At 43.7% G+C, this 19,836-nt stretch overlaps 1 protein-coding gene across 3 annotated transcripts in view; it reads right to left on the bottom strand.

The window, feature by feature from the left end:
• KAZALD1 (Kazal type serine peptidase inhibitor domain 1) overlaps positions 1-19,836 on the bottom strand; it is a 44,386-nt gene that overhangs the window by 9,384 nt on the left and 15,166 nt on the right. For 2 of the 3 annotated variants that reach the window (XM_061634395.1, XM_061634396.1), the window contains exon 2: positions 2,719-3,330. In XM_061634395.1, coding sequence (XP_061490379.1) covers positions 2,719-3,268 — 550 coding nt within the window. In that variant the 5' untranslated portion in view covers positions 3,269-3,330. Of the gene's footprint in view, positions 1-2,718; positions 3,331-11,509; positions 11,650-19,836 lie in introns of those variants that run through there. The other variant, XM_061634394.1, reaches the window with a different exon arrangement.

The following is a 19,836-nucleotide window of genomic DNA, read 5'->3' as shown; positions in this document are numbered from 1 at the left end:
GTGAAGCCAACCACCCATCTGGTTGATCCTTGACCTTCGTGGCTCATTATGAGCTGCAAAGAGAGACTGAGCGAAGGGATCAAGGCGGTGGTGAATGCATCCTTACAAGAGGGTGTAATGCCATCAGCCCTCAAGGAAGCGGTAATAAAGCCCATCTTAAAAAAACCGTCCTTGGATCCCCAAGAGTTAAACAACTTTCGCCCAGTCTCTAATTTACCATTCTTGGGCAAGGTGATTGAGAGGGTGGTGGCTGCGCAGTTACATACACACTTGGAGGAAATGGATTACTTAGATCCATTCCAATCAGGTTTCAGGACTGGTCATGGAACGGAAACAGCCTTGGTCGCTCTGGTAGATGATATGAGGAGGGCATTGGATAGGGGTGAATACACCTTCCTTGTCCTCCTGGATCTCTCAGCGGCTTTTGATACCGTTGACCACGGCATCCTTTTAAACCGCCTAGAGGGATTAGGAATTGGAGGCGCTGTTATGCAGTGGTTCCATTCCTATCTCTCGGATAGGCAGCAACGGGTGGCATTGGGAGATGAGGTTTCAGACCCTTGGCCTCTTCATTGTGGAGTGCCACAGGGCTCTATCCTCTCTCCCATGCTATTCAACATCTATATGAAACCGCTGGGGGCCATCATCAGGAGTTTTGGGCTGCAGTGCCATCAGTATGCAGATGACACTCAGCTCTATCTCTCATTTAAGTCCTTACCGGAGTTGGCTGTGAACACCATGTCCAAGTGCTTGGAATCCGTAAGTGGATGGATGGGAGAAAATAGGCTGAAGCTGAACCCTGATAAGACTGAGGTGTTGCTCGTGGGAGACAAAAGAAGGTTAGGAATTACTGACCTGGTGCTTAATGGGGTGAGTTTACCCCTGAGGGACCAGGTCCACAGTCTTGGGGTCATTCTTGACTCCCAGCTGTCCATGGAGGCTCAGATTACAGCAGTGAGCCGGGCAGCTTGGTATCAATTACATCTGATACAGAGACTGCGACCCTACCTTCCTGTTCATCTGCTCCCACGAGTGATACATGCCCTGGTCTCCTCTCGCTTAGACTACTGCAATGCGCTCTACGTGGGGTTACCCTTGAAAACGGTCCGGAAACTACAACTGGTACAGAATGCAGCGGCACGCTTGATTAAGCATAGCCGCCGCTGGGATCACATCACTCCAGTGTTATTAGATCTTCACTGGCTACCAGTTGTTTACTGGGCCCAATTCAAGGTGTTGGTGTTAACCTTTAAAACCCTTTACGGTTTCGGCCCAGTATATCTGAAGGACCACCTCCAGAGTCACCGAGTGTGCCGCCTGATGAGATCAGCCTCGCAAGACCTTCTCTCGGTCCCACCGGTGAAAACAGCTAGGCTGGTGAGGACCAGAGACAGGGCTTTTTCAATTGTGGCCCCCACCCTCTGGAACTCTCTCCCTCTTGATCTCCGACATGCTCCCTCCTTGTCAAGCTTTCGCCATGGCCTAAAGACCTGGCTTTTCAGGCAGGCATACAAGACTGGGATAGATTAATTCTACGCTATATGAACTGAAGGATGGTTTTTAGCTTAATTTGATTGTTTCTAGTGTATATATGTACTGTTTTATTCTGTTGTATGTCGCCTAGAGTGTCCCTAACCCAGACAGATAGGCGACTGAAAAATAAAATTTTATTATTATTATTAGGACTTTCTCTAGTTGTGAATGTAATTTCTTTTAACCTGTTGTTAACAATGTATTTTATATTGTTGTGACCCACTTTGGGACCTACTGGTGAAGGCAGGTGATAAATGTAACAACAACAACACTGCAAAGTATCCCTCTGTCCAGATATACAGGTTCGCTCTAAACTTTGAAGATGTCATCACCTGGATGTGCCCACGAACAACCATATAGGCCTTATCTTCAATTAATTGATCATGGGGGTGGGGAGGAAACCCTGTGATCTTGGTCTTTGCAGGCGGAACCATGCTTTGTATGCAGAAGGGCCCAGGTCCAGAGTTAACCTCCAGTTTAAAAGATCATATAGCAGGTGATGGGAAAGACATTTGTCCAAGACTCTGGAGAGCTTCCACCAATCACCATACTGGGCTAGATAAACACATAGTCTGAACTAGTTTACCTCCTATGTCTAGGGATGGTCAAATATGTCAATTTCAGTTTCTCTCCCTTTTTCATTCTTCAGTTCCCCACATGTCCACTTCAGTTTGTGAATTTTTTTTTAAAAAAAAGAAGCCCTCATAGAAATTTACCTGCATTTTAGGCAAATTTCTTCTAATATACATTATGCAATTTGTCTAATATAATGCATTTTTCTGTATTATTTTCACTCATATATGCATTTATATGCACCATTTACTCTATCTAGTATATGCATATTTGTACACATTACTTGGCTGGCGAACAGCATTACAAACTTCGAAGAAGTGCAAATTTCAAAGGATGGCTGTTTTGGTTTGCATATTGTTTTAGAAAGTGCAAATTAGGTAGGTTTGCTGTTAAATGTGAACTAAATCAAGTTCCTCTCCCATCCTTACCTATCCCCCACTTCTCTTTTGTCCAGCTTAAAGCTATCAGTCTGTTTAGTTTCCAGATGCCCGGTTTCCTTGGAATAATGAAGTGGAGAAAAACCTTCTCCGCATCTTTTCTATTTTCAAATTCCCCATTACTCATAGGCTGCAGCTTCACTGAATATTTACAGATAACACATGAAACCCTTACCTGATTCACAGGGTCCTTCATGGGCCACAGTAAGATTAGCCTCTGGGTGGGAGTTGCGCACCTCTTGAAATTTGCAGATTTGGGCATATGTCTTGCCATCAGAACCACAGAGAGCCTGGGTAGATTGGCAAGTACACTGGGGCTCAGGCACCTCACCATGCCGTAGGTCCCCAGAATCAAGGTGGCACTCTAAGTGATCCCCACACTTGCCATAAAAGTGGTTGGTATTGTCCAGGTCACAGATCTGTCCCTCCAGATTGGCACACTCCCAACAGCAGTCACAAGCATCCAGCACCACCCCAGCAAGACAGCCACGTGGTATAGGACATTCTTCCAATCTACATTCCACACAGCTTTCCCCCTCCTCCAGAAGCCTCTGCCACCCACGCTGCAAATAATCTGGACCAACAGGCAGGGTTCGACTGAGTACGTCCCAGCACAAAAACAGCATAAGAAAGGTGACCTGTAAGGAGGCTAAGTGAGCAAGCCGAGACATTCTCACAAGCTCTCTGGAACTTGGCATCCATTCATCACTCCTGCCCAAAACCATCCCTTGGACACTGGAGCCCTCAACAGCATTCACTACTGTCTTCTCTTCAAGGCCATCAGTGCCTGCAAAAAAGAAATAGAATTCAGAAGAGGGTGACATATTCAGAGACAACAACTGAATGAATCTGAGAGGTGGGAAAGGGGCAGAGCTTGGAAAAGTTACTCTTTTGAACTACAACTCCCATCAGCCCAATCCAGTGGCCATGCTGGCTGGGGCTGATGGGAGTTGTAGTTTAGAAAAGTAACTTTTCCAAGCTCTGGAAAGGGGTGTGGCTCTGGCATCTGCTTTGCATGCAGAAGGTCCCAGGTTCAATCCCTGGCATCTCCAGGTATGGCTGGGAATGTCCCCTGCCTCCAATCCTGGAGAGCTACTGCCAGTCTGTGTAGACAATACTGGCCTAGAGGACTGTGACGCCCTTCCCTTCTTCTCCCTGTCAGGTTCCCACCTGCTTGTGGCTACTGCCTTTCTCTAGGCACCACCAGGGATACCACCAGTCCGGACCATCCTTTATATGGTTTCTCACTCCGCTCTAGCACAGATCTCACTAGATCCCCCTGCTAGGCAGCACCACCAGTCACGTCCTATAACCAATACTCCCAGAGACTTTGCCTGAGTCTCTCTCTAGCTGGTTACTTTTGTGACTGCGTCCTTATGCTGTTCCCAACCCCCTTGTATCTTTATAGATAACGCATACAACTCTGGGTTGCTCTGGATACTTGAATTGTTATTATTCCTCCCTTCACCGCTGCCACCATTAGATACTGTTTCTGTTCAGCCTTGGTAATTACCTTGCCTTCCCTTCTGGTATGTATATGTGATCTGCCAACTCTGCGGCCTCTTGAACAGATGTAGGGGAACGGTCTTTGACAAGGAGCCCTGTTTCTGGTGGTAACTGATGGTATAATTGATCCAGTATCATGAGGCTTTTCACCTCTTCCACTGACTGAGCTTTGGCACTTCCCATCCACTTTCCAAATATGTCCATCAATTTTGCTCCCAGTTCAACAAAAGACCTCCCTGCTTGGATCTGACAGTTTCGAAATAACTTCCTAAAGTAGTCAGGTCCCAGTCTGAATCTTTTGTACACTGCCTCTTTAAACTCGGCATATGTGACGGGCCTGTCTGAGGGGAAATATTGGTATACCTCTGCCAATTCCCCTTTGATCAGATTTGATAAATCTTGCATATATTTATCCTCCGGTAGCCCCCACATCTGAGCTGCCTTTTCGAAGATGTTGAGGTAAATCTGTGGGTCTTGTCCAGGTTCAAACACCGCAAAATCTTTTGGTGTAACCTTTATTTTGGTTTCATTTCTGTCCTTTCTTGTTTCATCAAAATGAAACTTCTCTCTTTCAAATTTTAACTTTTCCACCTGTATCTCAGCATCCAATGCTCGTTGCTTCTCCCTCTCCTCAAACCCCATTCTCATCCTTTCAGTATCCATTCTCATTCTCTCAATTTCCAACTCCCGCTGTTTTTCCTTCTCTACACCTTCCATCCTCAATCTCTCAGTTTCCAACTTTAACTTCTCTCTCAAATACTCTATATAAGTGGGATTGCTTGAGTACCCTTCTGGGTTCTCTTCTCTGACAGGTTGTTTTTGTTGAACAGATGCGAATGCTATCAATGTTACTCGCAATTCATCTACCCCTTTACCCTCATGAGGTAAATTGAATGTTATCCACTTCTCCACCAGCTCCTCTCTTTTCATCTTTATATATTCAGCCATGTTTTTAGGAGTTCACTCGCACTTTGCCACACACTCTTTGCCAGTCACTCTCACAAGTAATCTTTATTTGTTATTTCTTTTAGCCACACCACTTTTAGGGACTATCTATTGTTCGTATCCCACCACTACAGCCACCACATGTGACGCCCTTCCCTTCTTCTCCCTGTCAGGTTCCCACCTGCTTGTGGCTACTGCCTTTCTCTAGGCACCACCAGGGATACCACCAGTCCGGACCATCCTTTATATGGTTTCTCACTCCGCTCTAGCACAGATCTCACTAGATCCCCCTGCTAGGCAGCACCACCAGTCACGTCCTATAACCAATACTCCCAGAGACTTTGCCTGAGTCTCTCTCTAGCTGGTTACTTTTGTGACTGCGTCCTTATGCTGTTCCCAACCCCCTTGTATCTTTATAGATAACGCATACAACTCTGGGTTGCTCTGGATACTTGAATTGTTATTATTCCTCCCTTCACCGCTGCCACCATTAGATACTGTTTCTGTTCAGCCTTGGTAATTACCTTGCCCTCCCTTATGGTATGTATATCCCCCAGCCAAGGATCAGGCCTTTGGTAAACCAAATAAGTATTTATTAAATATCAGAAATAACAAGATTAGTTTTAGAATGTTTCACAAGTGTATGGTTTCATCTATTCCTGTTTTGTACTTCACTTATTATTAATCAGAACTCCAACTCCCTCTTTCTCCACACTCCTGACCTCCACCCTCAAACACCTCTTTCTCCACACTCCCAACATCCACCCTCAAACACCTCTTTCTCCACACTCCCAACATCCACCCCGATTCAACTGTCATTCTTCCATTTATACTCCCAGCCATTCAAACGCTCAGCCAATCATCCAGCATTCTACTGCTCATGTACTCCCCCCTCCTCTTTCACTCCACTTACCATATGTCTTCTATATAAACAGCACTTACCATATTTACACTATAAGCAGGAACATCACAAGGACCAATGGTCTGACTCTGTATAAGGCAACTTCCTATGTTCCTATGAAACTCTGTGAGGAACAACAAGTCTTTGCCTCCCATGGACAACTCCAAAACTGATTGTGACTGTCTTTCTGAACTCAGATGAGAGGCTGGCATTTGTACAGTAAATGTAACCGAAATGCCACCAAGCTTGGTCACTTATTTACACTTGAGCTAAAATAGTTTTGTTTTGGGCAGGTTGCAGTCAGAGTGCACAATAGGAAAGATTGTTCACCCTTTCAAACTGGTTCTTTGGAGAATTGTATTTCCCAATATGAACTTTGCAGTACAATGCCATGGACCACGGAGACACATGTTCTCAACCTTTTGACTATTTGTTTCTTGACTAAACCAAACCTAATAGAATGCATAACATATTGCTGTTTCCTTTCTGAAAATGTCAGATGTCCCACCACCACAAAAGTCATTAATGGGGCTTCCTGGGAGTCTATCGTCCATATTAGAGCTACTCAAAGGTTGGTTTTTGAAATTATCATTTGAGAAATTCTTTCCAGAGGGGAAGCTACATTAACCAATTGCAGCAAAAACAACAAAAGAGTTTTGTGGCAGTTTTGTGAAAGACTAATACATTTATTATGGAATAAGCTTTTGTAGACTAGAATCCATGTCACCAGATCCACATAATACCATCCTAAGTTGGCAGATATACACAAGGGTGCAAAGAGGGGGGAAATGTAAGAAATGAAGGTAGACGGAAATGAAATGCAAAAGGTTCGGGCTATAATGGTGTTAAAGCTTAACATTAGGCCTATGCATGCCTAATCAGAAGTAAATCCCATTGAATTCAGTGGGGCTTACTCCCAGGAAAATGGGTATCGGCCTAAGGTAATCCTATGGCATGGGGCAAGGGACCAAAAGTAGTTCATATGCCTTCTTCTATACCCTACTAGGCTCTTCTAATCTGTTCTCCTTCATCCATTTCCAAGCTTTAAAGTTTATTTTTACATTTGCCCTCCCATTGGAAACAATGCACAGTAAAGGAGATGGAAAGGTTTAGACCAGCTCAGGAGATCATCTACATCTCCCCAATTAGGGGGTGGGTGGGCTAGCTTTGGATCCTTCAGATCCAAGCCATTTCCTGGTCCTCCCGTGACCCCTCCCCAACTATTCCAACCCCACCAGTGTATATTTGGTGCAACACTTTTCACCAGCTATTCTTCAACTTGTCATAAGGAGACAGTGTTTATTTCAAAGACTGAGAAGAAACATTTCTCAATTTTGTAGTGTCACATAGGGTGATTTGTACATTGATGTGTGCTGTTACTTGAAAATGATATAATTGAAGTAACCAGCTATTCTTACAGTAAAGGATACTTTGTGGGAATGAGAGAGAATGAACTAATAATGTGATTTACCATTTCTCATCTCAGATTTAATACTTTTTTTTTTTAAAAAGCAGTTTTCCCATTCATAATTTGTTTCTATTTATTTATATATTTTATATCCCACGCTTCCTCCCAAAAGGAGCCCAGGGCAGCAAACAACAGGATAAAACAATAAAAACATCTTTAAAACATAACATCTTAAAAACAATGCCAATACATATGTAGACTTGGATAAAGGTATCTGCTTGAAAAGTTTGTTTAAAGGTTTTTCCCAGCTTTGTATGTGAAAATAAAGCACTGGAAATGTGCTTCTGCTAGCACAAGGCATTGTACAAGATCTTGTCTATACAATCTCAACTCTGCATTGTTCAAAATGTTCTGATAGCTCTTCCACAACTGTTTGCAGAACAATGCCACCACCAGAATTTAGTCCATTTGCATATCTCTTGAACAGAACCCATTATTATCATTATCAGCAGCAGCAGCAACTAATCAATATTTACAACAAGCCCATATTTGGGCAGGGATCAGCTCCACTACAGAGTTCTTGATCAGCTTAAGGGATGAAATTCATGAAAAGCAATACAATATCTAATTATAAGATACTTCATCAGGCAGAATGGCAAGCCAGTTAAATCTCAGGTATCATATCCAGAGTAATAGCAAATGCAAGGTTCCATCATTTCAGATCATAGTCTATTCACAATAGTCTATTGTATCATAGAAAAATTTAATAGCTACCAGGTGGTTATAGACTATTGTACTAAGCCAGGAACTCAAACCCTAGTCTATTTAAGCCACTGTCCTTTCTCTGCCATAAGGCTATGAATGTTAATTCCCAGGCTTCCCTTTCAAGTATATTTTACAGGCTTCCTTTTGGAACAAAGGTTGAGAAGTCATCGAGAGAGCAGTCATGCTGGGAAAATATTCACTTGGTGCTGCAATATTCTTGTCCATGATAATTTTTCTAGGCTAGTTTGTTTAAGATCTTAGTGGCTGTTTGACTTCAGCCATGCGGCTGCTATTTAGACAAGGACATCTGTTGTATTGTATCAGATAGCAGTTGTTCTGAAAGAAATGCCTCTTGGGTAAGGGTGAGGGGATGTGATTGCTATTTCTGTCACTTGCAGCCAATTAAGTGTCAAGAAGGTCTCCCCTCCCTCTCTAGGATATTTTCCTTTGTTCTTATCTTCACTGCCAACCCCATTCCCATGTAATAGTTAGAGAAAGGATGTTGGGTGGCATAGAGCGGTGCTTCAGTAACAAATTCCCTTGGAAAGACTTGGTGGGTGGGTTTGGTTGATCACCGTAGTTTGGTTCATTAAAAATCCCCCTCCCAGTGCAATTATCTGGTGACCCTGAGAGTGTGGGTTGCCTTGACAACTGAATTGGCCTTGGCTTGCTCACTTGAATCACCAGGACCATTTGTTTTGCATCTTGAAGCAGTGCACCTGTTACTTGCAGTGACATACTACCTTCCGGAATGCAGAAGGGCTGCTGAATAACCGGTGGTCCTTCTTATGGTAAAGGTTGGACTAAATGGTTTTTCTTTGATTCCTTGGATTTAATAGAAACATCGGAAGTTGCCTTATACTGAGTCAGATCCATTGGTAAGCTCAGTATTGTCTACACTGACTGGCAGCGGCTCTCCGGGGTTTCAGGCAAAGAGGCTGTCCCAGCCCTACCTGGAGGTGACAGGGTTTGAACTTGGGGCCTTCTGTATGCAAAGAAAATGCTCTATCACTGAATATGGCTTTTCCCATATTATTCTATGATTGGTGTGCAACACTGCCATGTAGCAAAATTCCTGTATTGTGGCCTCCAAAAAAAATGCTTCTATCAGAGCTAGAAAGAGGGCTCGCCAACGTTTGCTCCTTCTGATCCACCATTCGAATGTCTATTTCATGACTCTTGCCTCCAGGAGCAAGGGTCCGACATCCTTCCATCTATTCTGGCCTACTAGACAAACAGACATATCCTTGGTGTTAAATAAAAGAACCCAGCTTTTCTAGGCTGCTCTACATCACTGCCACACACCCCTCGGGTCTGGGAACAGAACCTAGTATTTCCATTTCTCTTTGTACCATCTCCACTAGATTTCTCTGCCCATCCAGACTTTTTCTAATGGACCAACATGACAACCTGCAATTTTTGTCTAATCTAGGAAACAGAAACCCAGCTCTGTTATTACAGAAACGCACTAATGACCACTGTTAGCAACTTTCACAGTGACAGACAAGCAGTATAGAAAGAATTCCATGGGTTTTAGATCAGACTAATCCATAACAGAAGGAATTCTATTGTTTTATAGAAAACATACTCTGTACAGCCCTGGGCATTAAAGGCCATGTTGTGACAGCTAAGCCTTCCCAGAATTGTTCTCCTTTACTCCCCCCTCCCTTCTAGTCACAGGCATGCACATTTTGTATCAGACTTTTAGGCTGGCTACCATGATGATAATAATTGTTATTGGTGAGCTGGAAATGTCACTTCTGCCAGCATACTAGGTCTTAGGACTCTAATGATAATAATACAGGGTTTCTAGAGGAGAGACTCAAGGCCCCTCCAGACAGGTGTTTTATTGAGGGTGTATTCTAAATGTCCTTGAGACAATAATAGTGCATTAGTAGTGCATTTCTTCTGCTTTGTTCATTATTCTGTGATGCTCCTCCAATGCTAGCAAATTATTGCTGTCTGTGGGAGCTATAGCACAACAAAAGTGGAACAAAACAACTACAGAACCTTTGTGGTATGAAATATCATGGGGTTTCAGTGGGAAATTACAGAATATGTGCTAATTGAAAATGAAGCAGTCTGACCGCTCCACAGGTGCAAATAGTATTGAAAGAGGGATTGCTTATGGCCACCCCAATACCATCGTGAGCACAAATCCTCATGAATGTGGAATAAAAAGGATGTCAGGAAGGGCCCTCAGATAGCTCATTTGCTGCAAAGTTAAGGCTGCAATCATATGCACATTTACCCGGAAGTATGCTCCACTAAACACAGTGAGACTTGTTTCTGAGTAAATGTGCATAGGATTGTGGTGTAAATCCAGTAGTGTAGTGGCAAATTAAGAAGTGCAGGGTTCCTTCATGATAGTCACAGCCACCATCATGCCCTTTTTTGCTGTGGGGTTGAGAATGAGATCCTTGTTAATGCCTTCTTCCACAACAACAGACATCCCTAGGAGCCAATAAGCATGAAAGGGAAGAGTGTTAGCTACTAAGAAGAGTCTTCTCTGTGGCTGACTCACCTCCTTTCACTCTGATTGGTTCTAATCAGCTGCAAAGGATAAGGAAGCAAGTTAGAAGACTCTTCTCAGTGGCTAACACACTCCCCTTTCGTGCTGATTGGCTCATGGGATGCTGGAGACACAGGAACTCTGCTGGGACCCTGCTATCAAAAAAGTAAGGGGTCTAAGACCCCAGAGACCCTGGATCACTACACCCCTGTGTAAATCACAGTATGAAGCTAAATACACTGCATCAGAATGGATGAGTGATTTTTCTCAGTTTTCAAACACCCTCAGGCAAATAATTGATAACAACATTATTCTCACCATGCAAATTCAGAACTTTGCTAGACTTTGGCTACAGTACTTTCAGCTTTAGAAGAATTTACCGCAGGGGGTCAGGATGCATAACAGCAGGATCAGAGTCCACAGAGACAAACAGGGAGCAGCAATTTCAGAGGCCAATTGTTCCATGCTTCGCCTGTAGATGGGATTCCTTGGATCCATCCCATACATGACAGATGTTTATCCAACCAGTATTTAAATGATTCCAAGATATGTATCTCTTGTGACTGAAAATTTGGAGCCAAGTCTGAAATGCTCATTTTTCCAGAATTGACTCCAAGTGCTTCAGCAAAGGATACCTTGAGATTTCAGGAATTGTCAGGAAGTTGAGCAGTTGGTCTGGACCATGCTTAACTTTGACAGTAAGTTTCAGGAAGCACCACAATTTGAAAGGGGGTCCCTATGCAACTATTTCCCCTCCGTTATCTTAAAGGATATACCTGACTTGAATTGCCATGAATATCCCTTCTTTTGAGAGATCTCCAGCTCCTTAGTGGACTATATACAATAGATAATGCCGTCCTAAAATATCCAGTATTGTTGATCTGGCAACCCTGCTCCCTATGCTTTGGTGCAGTGGTGGATGTACCTACCTGTTCTCAGACTAGACAAAGTCTGTGGCGGATTCAAAATCCTGGTGACCGGTTCCTTCCAATGTCGTCCTGAATATTTCCTTCAACCGGGTTAAGCTGGATGATTTTTGCCTTTTTCAGTGGATTAGTCTGTCTGCATCTCTGCTTGGAATGAGGACCAGTGACATCACAATGAAACGTGATCCCCTGATCCCAGCCCTCTCTTCTCTCCCGCCCCTCAGACACACACACACACAGTACTACTACCACCAGAGCCTGCCTGATGAGCCACTAAACTTGTTTTCATGCTGAATGGCCCCAAATGAAGCCCAGCAGCAGCCTCCCTCTCTATTCCTGGCTCTGTGCTCTGCTGAGAAACCACAATTGTAACTAGACACCTTGTTCACCATCTACTTAGGAAGCAGCCTCTAGGCAGAAAAAACATTTTTATTAGAAGTTCTAAATTGGAACTCGGCATGTCTAGCAAGGAGCTCAGAGATCTTGGGTGGCAAATGTGCCTGACTTTTTTGGAGCAAGACATTCCACAGCACAGAGCCTCCAGAAACTCCCAGTGTGCCCCTTCTGCTTGCTGGCAAGAAGAGATGTGGAAATGAAAGCTGAGTTATTTGGGAAAGTGCTATTTAGTTACTGCATGGATGGTATGCTTCAGAGGGCATTCTCAGTGGAGATCATCAGAAAGACAATGGTGAGATGGGAAGAGGCAGCCTTTTTAGGACATGCCAGGAGCCAAATACAACTTCTGCTGCCGAAGCAGGGGTTGAAACAACAGTGCAAGTCGGTCCAAGATAGCATCCAGAGCCTATCAAATTCAAGTCAGGCATGTGGATCATCAGGAAATATGGTAGCTACTCATTGTCAAAATGTTTATTTTATTTATTAGATTTTATTTTATTTTATATAAAATATATTATTTACTTTATTTTATATAAAATAAGGAGAACCACACATTACTAAAAAAGAAGGCAAAAGAGAACACATATTTGCACCTAAGTCACACAAGCTTATTTATCTGTATAGATGCACATTTAGAAATAATGTATCGTGTAAATATAAACTCATCATAGGGGGAAAGATTGTGACCAGAGGTGCTTCCAAATAGGGGATTCAATTGTAGATGGGTCATTGAGATATCACATATGGGTCATTGGCAACTGGGGGGTGTATGTATTGGACTTTCCCTTCAAAGGGTAAATTCAGGTTAAATAGGAGGAAAATATTGGCTGGCATTTGATCCCAATGACATCATACAAAAAATTGCATGCATGAGGAACACCAGCCCCACTATAACCACCCATCAGAAAGCAACTCAGGTGACCTGTGTGCCTGGTCAGTCTGCGAACTGTTGTTGGGCAAATTCAAAGCCCCTCCTGTTCTCCTTTCTTATGACTGAATAGCCCTTCAAATGGAGGACACCATCAAATAGAGGAGTATGCTCTGTAAAATAGGATGCATGGCCATGTTAGCTTAAAGTAAGTAGTAAACAGGCTGAGGTCACAGCAGGGTGGACATAAGACCAGAGTTGAAGGAAAGTGGGCAGGCAGACCCGGCATGTAATGGCATGACATAACTCTGGAAGAAGACTGAAACAGAGACAGGAGCCTGAGCACTAGTTGAGGCCGATCTGGAATCAGGAGTGGAGAGGGGCAAGAGTCAGGTGCTTCTATGAACAAAGGCTACACAGGAGAATGGAGTGAGAAAAGGCAGGGACCAGAAGGGCTAGAAAAGCAGTGCAGAACCACTGGCCCTCCAGATGTTGCTGCACTCCAACTCCCATCTGCCCATCAAGCATGGCCAATAGTGTTGGAAGTTGGAATCCAACAACTTCTGGAGTGCTACAGGTACCCCATTCCTGGACCACAAGCAAAGAGCAGGGATGCCACAGTCTTCTCAGAATAGCAATAGACAGCTTTCCTACTGCACAGGTAAAAACTAAAGACCAGGCTCCTGGTGCATACTGTCAATCTAGAGGCCTCTTACTGCTTCTTTATCAAAGAGCATAGCATTAGGAATCCTGCCCTCCTAGGTCTGAAGAGAGTTCAGAGTGCTGTGAACACACAATATCAGTATCAATTCACAATTTAGGCTGGTAGGTGTTTGCTGTGTTCACACACCTGTTCCTTACATGGAGTGGAAATTAGTGCCTCCAAACACCTGATAGGCATACCCTAGGAACCCAAGGGAAGCCACAGCTCCCCAGCCCATGACCACTGTGGGTCCCTAAGTATTCAGATCATTTTCATATCTCTACAAGGGAACATCCATTTGCATGTTATCAGCATACACACCTGCCGGAACAAAATGTAACATGGTCCTTTGATGGATCACTAGCCTAAGTCCCAAGTGAGGTAGAGATGGGATGAGAGCCTGGTTTCTCTGGAATTTGAAACCCAGACCTCTTGTGCCCTAAGGAATTAGCCCTATTCATTAAATCCAAGGATCAGAGCAGAGGCTTCTCTGGGATGTCATAAGACCCTCCATTTGACTACTTCATGCCACAAGACTCATACTCAAATGAAACTTTATGTCACTGAAGGAGATCTTGCATCTTAGAGAAGCCATAAAGAAGCTGCTGTGAATTTCTCACCATGTCAATTGTTATTATGTGGTAAGCCATTCATGTAGAGGAGCTCCCCATACAAGAGGGTCCTCTAGATGTTGTTGAATTCCTGTCAGCCTCAGCCAACATGGTCTGTGGTCAGGGATGATGTGAGCTGCAATCCAACAACATCTGGAAGGCCACAAATTTCCCAGCCTTGTGGTCCAAGCTGAGCGTTTTTCACAATGTCATTGCAAACCTTTCTGCAAGCATTTATGGTGTCACACAGAACAATCTCTATGATTTAAAGTGGCTTCCATGTAGTCACAGGGTGAGGGTGGGATGTAGATAGGCCCATTGCTATCTGGTTGAAGTGAGGGGTTTGTTACAATGCTGTGGATAAAGCACCCGCCTGATAATCAAGAGATCCTGAATTAAATTTCCAAGGGTGCCTCAGGGCAGGATTTGCCTGCAAAGAAGATGTTTGGTCTGGTTTGTGCCCAAACTTGCCACCTCTTTTCTTCCTTAGACCCTTGGCAGGACTTGTCTAACATTTAAACTTGAGCCCTGAGCAGGAATTATACAGCCACGAGAGTGGCTGTATACTATAGCCAGCATGGGTTTTTCACATTCCGCAATGTTAAATTGAAAATACCCCCATGCCATTCTGATGCTTCTCATAAGCTCATTTCAAAACAAAACCTTACAAAACTTATAGTCCTGAACTCAGAAACGCTTGCTTAACAACCCTCTCAATTTTCATGGTGATACACAAAACAGTCAGAGAGAATAGAGAGTTCAAAGTCTAAAAAGAGAGAAAAAAAACCCAGAGCCCTTTTGGACTTTTTTCTCTGAGAGTTCTCATAATCTGTTGAAATTCATTAAAAATCAGCCATATTCACAGAGTACCTGTAATCCTAATACTGACCTTGCCCCATACTCTGACCTTCATCTTCTGCAGTTTACAAGTTTAAAAAATGCCTGGCTGATTTTTAATTAATTTAATAAATTTTGGCTGGCAACCTATGATAACACGGGGCATGCTCAGTAAGAACCAACTGTCAAAATTCTAAAAGCCAGACTCACAGCTGCTGGGCTTGCCTAATCAGGGGGCCACACCCACACCAGACTTTGATTTCACTTGAGACAGTCATGGATTCCCTCAGAGAATCCTGGGAAGTGTAGTTTGTGAAGGGTGCTGAGAGGAGACTCCTGTTCCACTGAGAGAGCTCCAGCGGCCAGACTGGTTTAATAGTCAGCCACTCTGATTGAAGGTCTGTGAGGGGAACAGGGCATCTCCTAGCAACTCTCAGCACCCTTCACTAACTACACTTCCCAGGATTCTTTGAGAGAAGCCATGACTGTCCAAAGTGAAATAAAGGCCTGGTGTGGATGTGGCCAGGGAAAGCTTTGGTTTAAATTTGTGTGGGAGGCTACATGTGCCTGCTGTAGAATAAAAAGGTGGGGAAAACCCTGAAAAAGAATGATACTGTTCAGAATGTTTTCCTTTTGGAAAGGAAAGGGGCTTCCCTTCTGCCCAGTGCTCACCCACCCAATCTCCCCCCCCTCCTCTCCCTGCCCCCTTCCTGGGTCAGTGTTGGTTTATGACCAGGGAGACCAGGGTTCGAATCCCCACACAGCCATGAAGCTGACTGGGTGACCTTGGGCCAGTCACTGCCTCTCAGCCTCAGAGAAAGGCAATGGTGAAACCACCTCTGAATACCGTTTACCATGAAAACCCTATTCAAAGGGTCGCCATAGGTGGGGATCGACTTGAAGGCAGCCCATTTCCATTTTCAAACATGATTGCATAGAAATAAATCCCATTGAACTCAATAAGCATGCCAATGATCAGACCTGCTTTTCCCCTCCTTCCCCTCTCCTCTCCCTTCCACCTCCCCTCCCCTCTTCCTTCTTCCTCCTCCCCTGCCCACTCCAGCCCTCCCTCCCTCCCCCCCAGTCAGTTTTACCTATCCTAAGCATGATTGCACAGGAGTAAATCACACTGAATTCAATAAACATGCAAATGATCAAACCTATCCTCCACCCCTCCCCCTCCTGCCTGTTCCCCTCCCAGTCCTCCCCTCTGCGTTTCCTCCCCTCCCTCCTCCTCCTCCTCCCCTCCCCATCCCCTGTGGTCAGTTTCACCTATCCTAAGCATGATTGCAGGGGAGTAAATCCCATTGAACTCAGTAAGCATGCAAATGATCAATCCATTCTCAGCAAACTTGCACAGGATCCCATTTCTTACCTCCCGGATTAAAAAGCAGGGAAATTCACCCAAAGAACCCAAAGAAAGACCAACCCAAATGGTGTTTGCATTTTGACCAATTTGTAGGGCAGTCCAATATCTCAGAGAGGAGTTCAGGTCTCCTGCTCCCCTGGTGCATTCACTATAGCTGCCCAATTTCCCTGCTTTTTAAAGTTTGATAGAAATAGCTGTGGGTTATAGGTACGTTCTTAAACCACAAGGTTTTTTTTTCCTATAAACCCTAGATTGACAAGCCTTCTCTTGATAGTTTTACAGGTGGCTTTTTGAGCTGATGCACAAGGTCAGCAGAATCACATGGTGTAGCTGGATTGCATATTTAATTATGCCCCCATGTAAAAACTTCCTGAATATATATATATATATATATATATATATATAAAAACTGGCATATCAAGAATAAGGAGACTACCTTAGCCTTCTCCCTGACAAACACATGCGCTTACAAACAGATGGAACCTTAAGTAACCAGTGGACAAATTTGCCTTTGTCTAGGGCATCAAAGCTATGCTGGCTGCCTATCTGGTAAAAAAAAAAGTTCAATGAGGTCTGAGCCAGCCCAAAAGTGACTGCAGGGCCTTGTCCCTTTTCTTTTAAAAGAGAAGATGAGATGCTTGGTTTGATGCGTACAAAACAAAACAAAACAAAAACCCAACCCAAAACCTGTCACCTTTTGTCCTTGCATGTATCTTTGACATTTCTTTTATGAATAGCAGAAACAAATATTTTTCATAAATAAACAAACAAACAGGTAGATGGAGAGACCAGGTCTTTTAGCACTGAGTCAAACATTAATTGAACACAATCATGGGACCATCCTAAAGCTCCATCAAAATTCACATATAGGATGCCATTTGGGGCTGTGGGTCTAGCTGTTGTCCAGTGTGACCTGGAAGTGCACCTGGTACCTAGAATGCGCCTGACTCTCCTCTGAGGAATGGAGAAGAGTATCAGCAACAGTGGACAAGATGGCTTCAGGCAGTTTCCTACTATTACCAATCTTTTCATTGAGTAGTCTCAATGGTTAAAAGGGGATTAGATAATTTCATGGAGGGTATCAATGGCTATTAGTCATGATGGATGTATACTGCCTCCAAAATCAGAAGCAGCTTGCCTCTGGATACCAATTGCTGGGGAACACGAACAAGAGAGTGCTGTTGTACTCATGTCCTGCTTGTGGGCTTCTATAGGCATTTGGTTGGCCACTGAAGGAAAGAGGACTAAATGGACCTCTGGTCTGATCCAGCAGAGCTCTCCTATAGTGTTGGTCAGTGAAGCAGGCTGTGAGACTCACAGACAGGGTTTTTAGCAAAGAGAGTGAAACCTGAAGCAGAAGGGTTAAGCTGTGAGAACAGAGCGCCAGGTTTGCCAAGGTCAGTAGCTGGCTGGGAAGCCTGATAAGGTGGGATGCTTGGAAAAGCTCAGTGTGGGGGAAAAGCTGTCTGTGAAGAGAACTGTGTCTAATGTCTTTGCCTAGTAAAGACTCTTACAAGAAACTTGCCTGGCCTAGCTTATTCCTGTTCTATGCGACTCTTGGATTCCATCCTTGTATGATCTATACACGCACACGCCAACAGGGGTTATGGGCCCAGCTTATCATACAAGGTAGCGGGTTCGAGAGCCGTTGACGTGACGTTGGTGCAGAGAGAACCAAAGTGCAAGAAAGAGGCAAGTAAGAGTGGACAACATGGCTGTAAACCTGTTATCCGGGATGCCGATGGAGAGGCTGAATGCTGTAAACTACTCCAGCTGGAAATGGAGAATGAGAGCAGTTCTGATTAAAGAAGATTTGAAAGATGTTGTAGAAAAAACCCCTCCGGCAGCTCCTTCAGCAGCGTGGTTGAAGAAAGACGAGAAAGCAAAGGCTTTTATTACTCTGGGGCTGTCTGATTCACAACTGTTGCTGGTGAGTAATGAGCCGACAGCTAATCAAATGTGGGAGAAGCTAAGAGCCGCTCATGTGCAGCAAACTGCAGGGAGCAGGCTGTGTTTAGCACGGAAACTTTAACAGATGCGTTTTACAGATGAAGTGACTATGACAGAGCATCTGGCTGAATTTCGTAGATTAAATGCTGAGCTGCAAGATAGAGGAGTGCATCATAGTGACATTCAGATGGTCTATATACTGTTATCTTCATTTGATCAAAAATGGGAGGTCATGGTCTCTAGTCTGGAAACTTTACCCGACGGACATCTGAATTTGGACTTTGTAGAACAGAAACTTCAACAAGAGTGGAATAGAAGACAAGAAAATAAGAAAACAGAGTTAAAAGAGACTGTGGCTGTACAACAACAACAAAATCAAAGAAGCAGGCAAGAGAATAAAATATGTTACTTTTGTGGGTCCCGTGGACATATACAGAGACATTGTTTAAGTAAGAAGAGAAATAACAGGGACTTTGGAAGTCAGAGAACAAGCGTGAACTTTGTTACTAAGGAGGACAATAAACTCATTAACTCTAAGTGGCTTCTCGACATTGGATCATCTAATTGCCTAATCACAGACTCTAGTTTATTTTACACTTCAAAGCCGGCGCAGGAGAAGATTTATCTGGCTGACGGATCGTCTCAGGACGCGATTGCGAAAGGCACGCTCAGGTTGAGTAATTTGGGAACTATATTAACAGATGTGTTATTGGTTTCTGGTTTAAAATATAACATTCTATCAGTAAGAAAATTGGCTCAAATAGGTTGTAAAGTTACATTTGAAGGGGATAGATGTTTTGTGAGAAAGGATGGTGAAATATGCATGCAAGGGAAATTACAGAACCAAATGTTTATGGTTGAGTGCAATCTTGATAAACCCACGTGTGCTTGGATAAGAGTTAATAAAGATAAACATGATAATTGTTTACATGAATGGCACAGAAAATTAGCACACGCACATTTCGAAAAGGTACAAAACACCCCAAAGCATAGTCAAGATTTGAAATTAACACACTGTGAGCATGTGGATGAGTGTGAAGTATGCTATAAAACAAAAATGACTGTGACTCCGGTAAATAAGAGCTGTGAAAGCACGACCACTGGACCCTATCAGCTCATACATGTGGATTTGGCTGGACCTTTCCAGTGCTCAAAAGGTGGAGCAAGGTTTTATTTAGTGATTGTGGATGATTTCTCCAGATTTACACATGTGTTCTTATTGAAAAAGAAAAGTGAAGCAGAAGAGAAATTGAAGGCATTTATACAGAGGACAGAGACACAATATGGGGTTGTTATCAAAAATATCAAATCAGATCAAGGTGGGGAATTTACCAGTAATTCATTTAAAACATATTTGGAAAAGAAGGGAATAATACAGAGTCTCACTGCTCCCTTCAGCCCATCCTCCAACGGAACTGCAGAGAGGAGGAACCGATAATTGCAGGATTCAATGAGAGCCATGCTAGCAGATGCAGATATGAATAACACTTATTGGGGCGAATGTGTTCTGTACACTGTTTATATTCAGAACCGTCTCATGCACAGAACAATAGGCATGTCTCCCTATGAGAAACTGACTGGAAGAAAGCCCAGGGT

This window comes from Rhineura floridana, chromosome 7 (assembly GCF_030035675.1).
Source record: "Rhineura floridana isolate rRhiFlo1 chromosome 7, rRhiFlo1.hap2, whole genome shotgun sequence".
NCBI lineage: Eukaryota > Metazoa > Chordata > Lepidosauria > Squamata > Rhineuridae > Rhineura > Rhineura floridana.
Note: the sequence above shows the minus strand (reverse complement) of the source record. Positions and strands in the feature narration are given on the sequence as shown.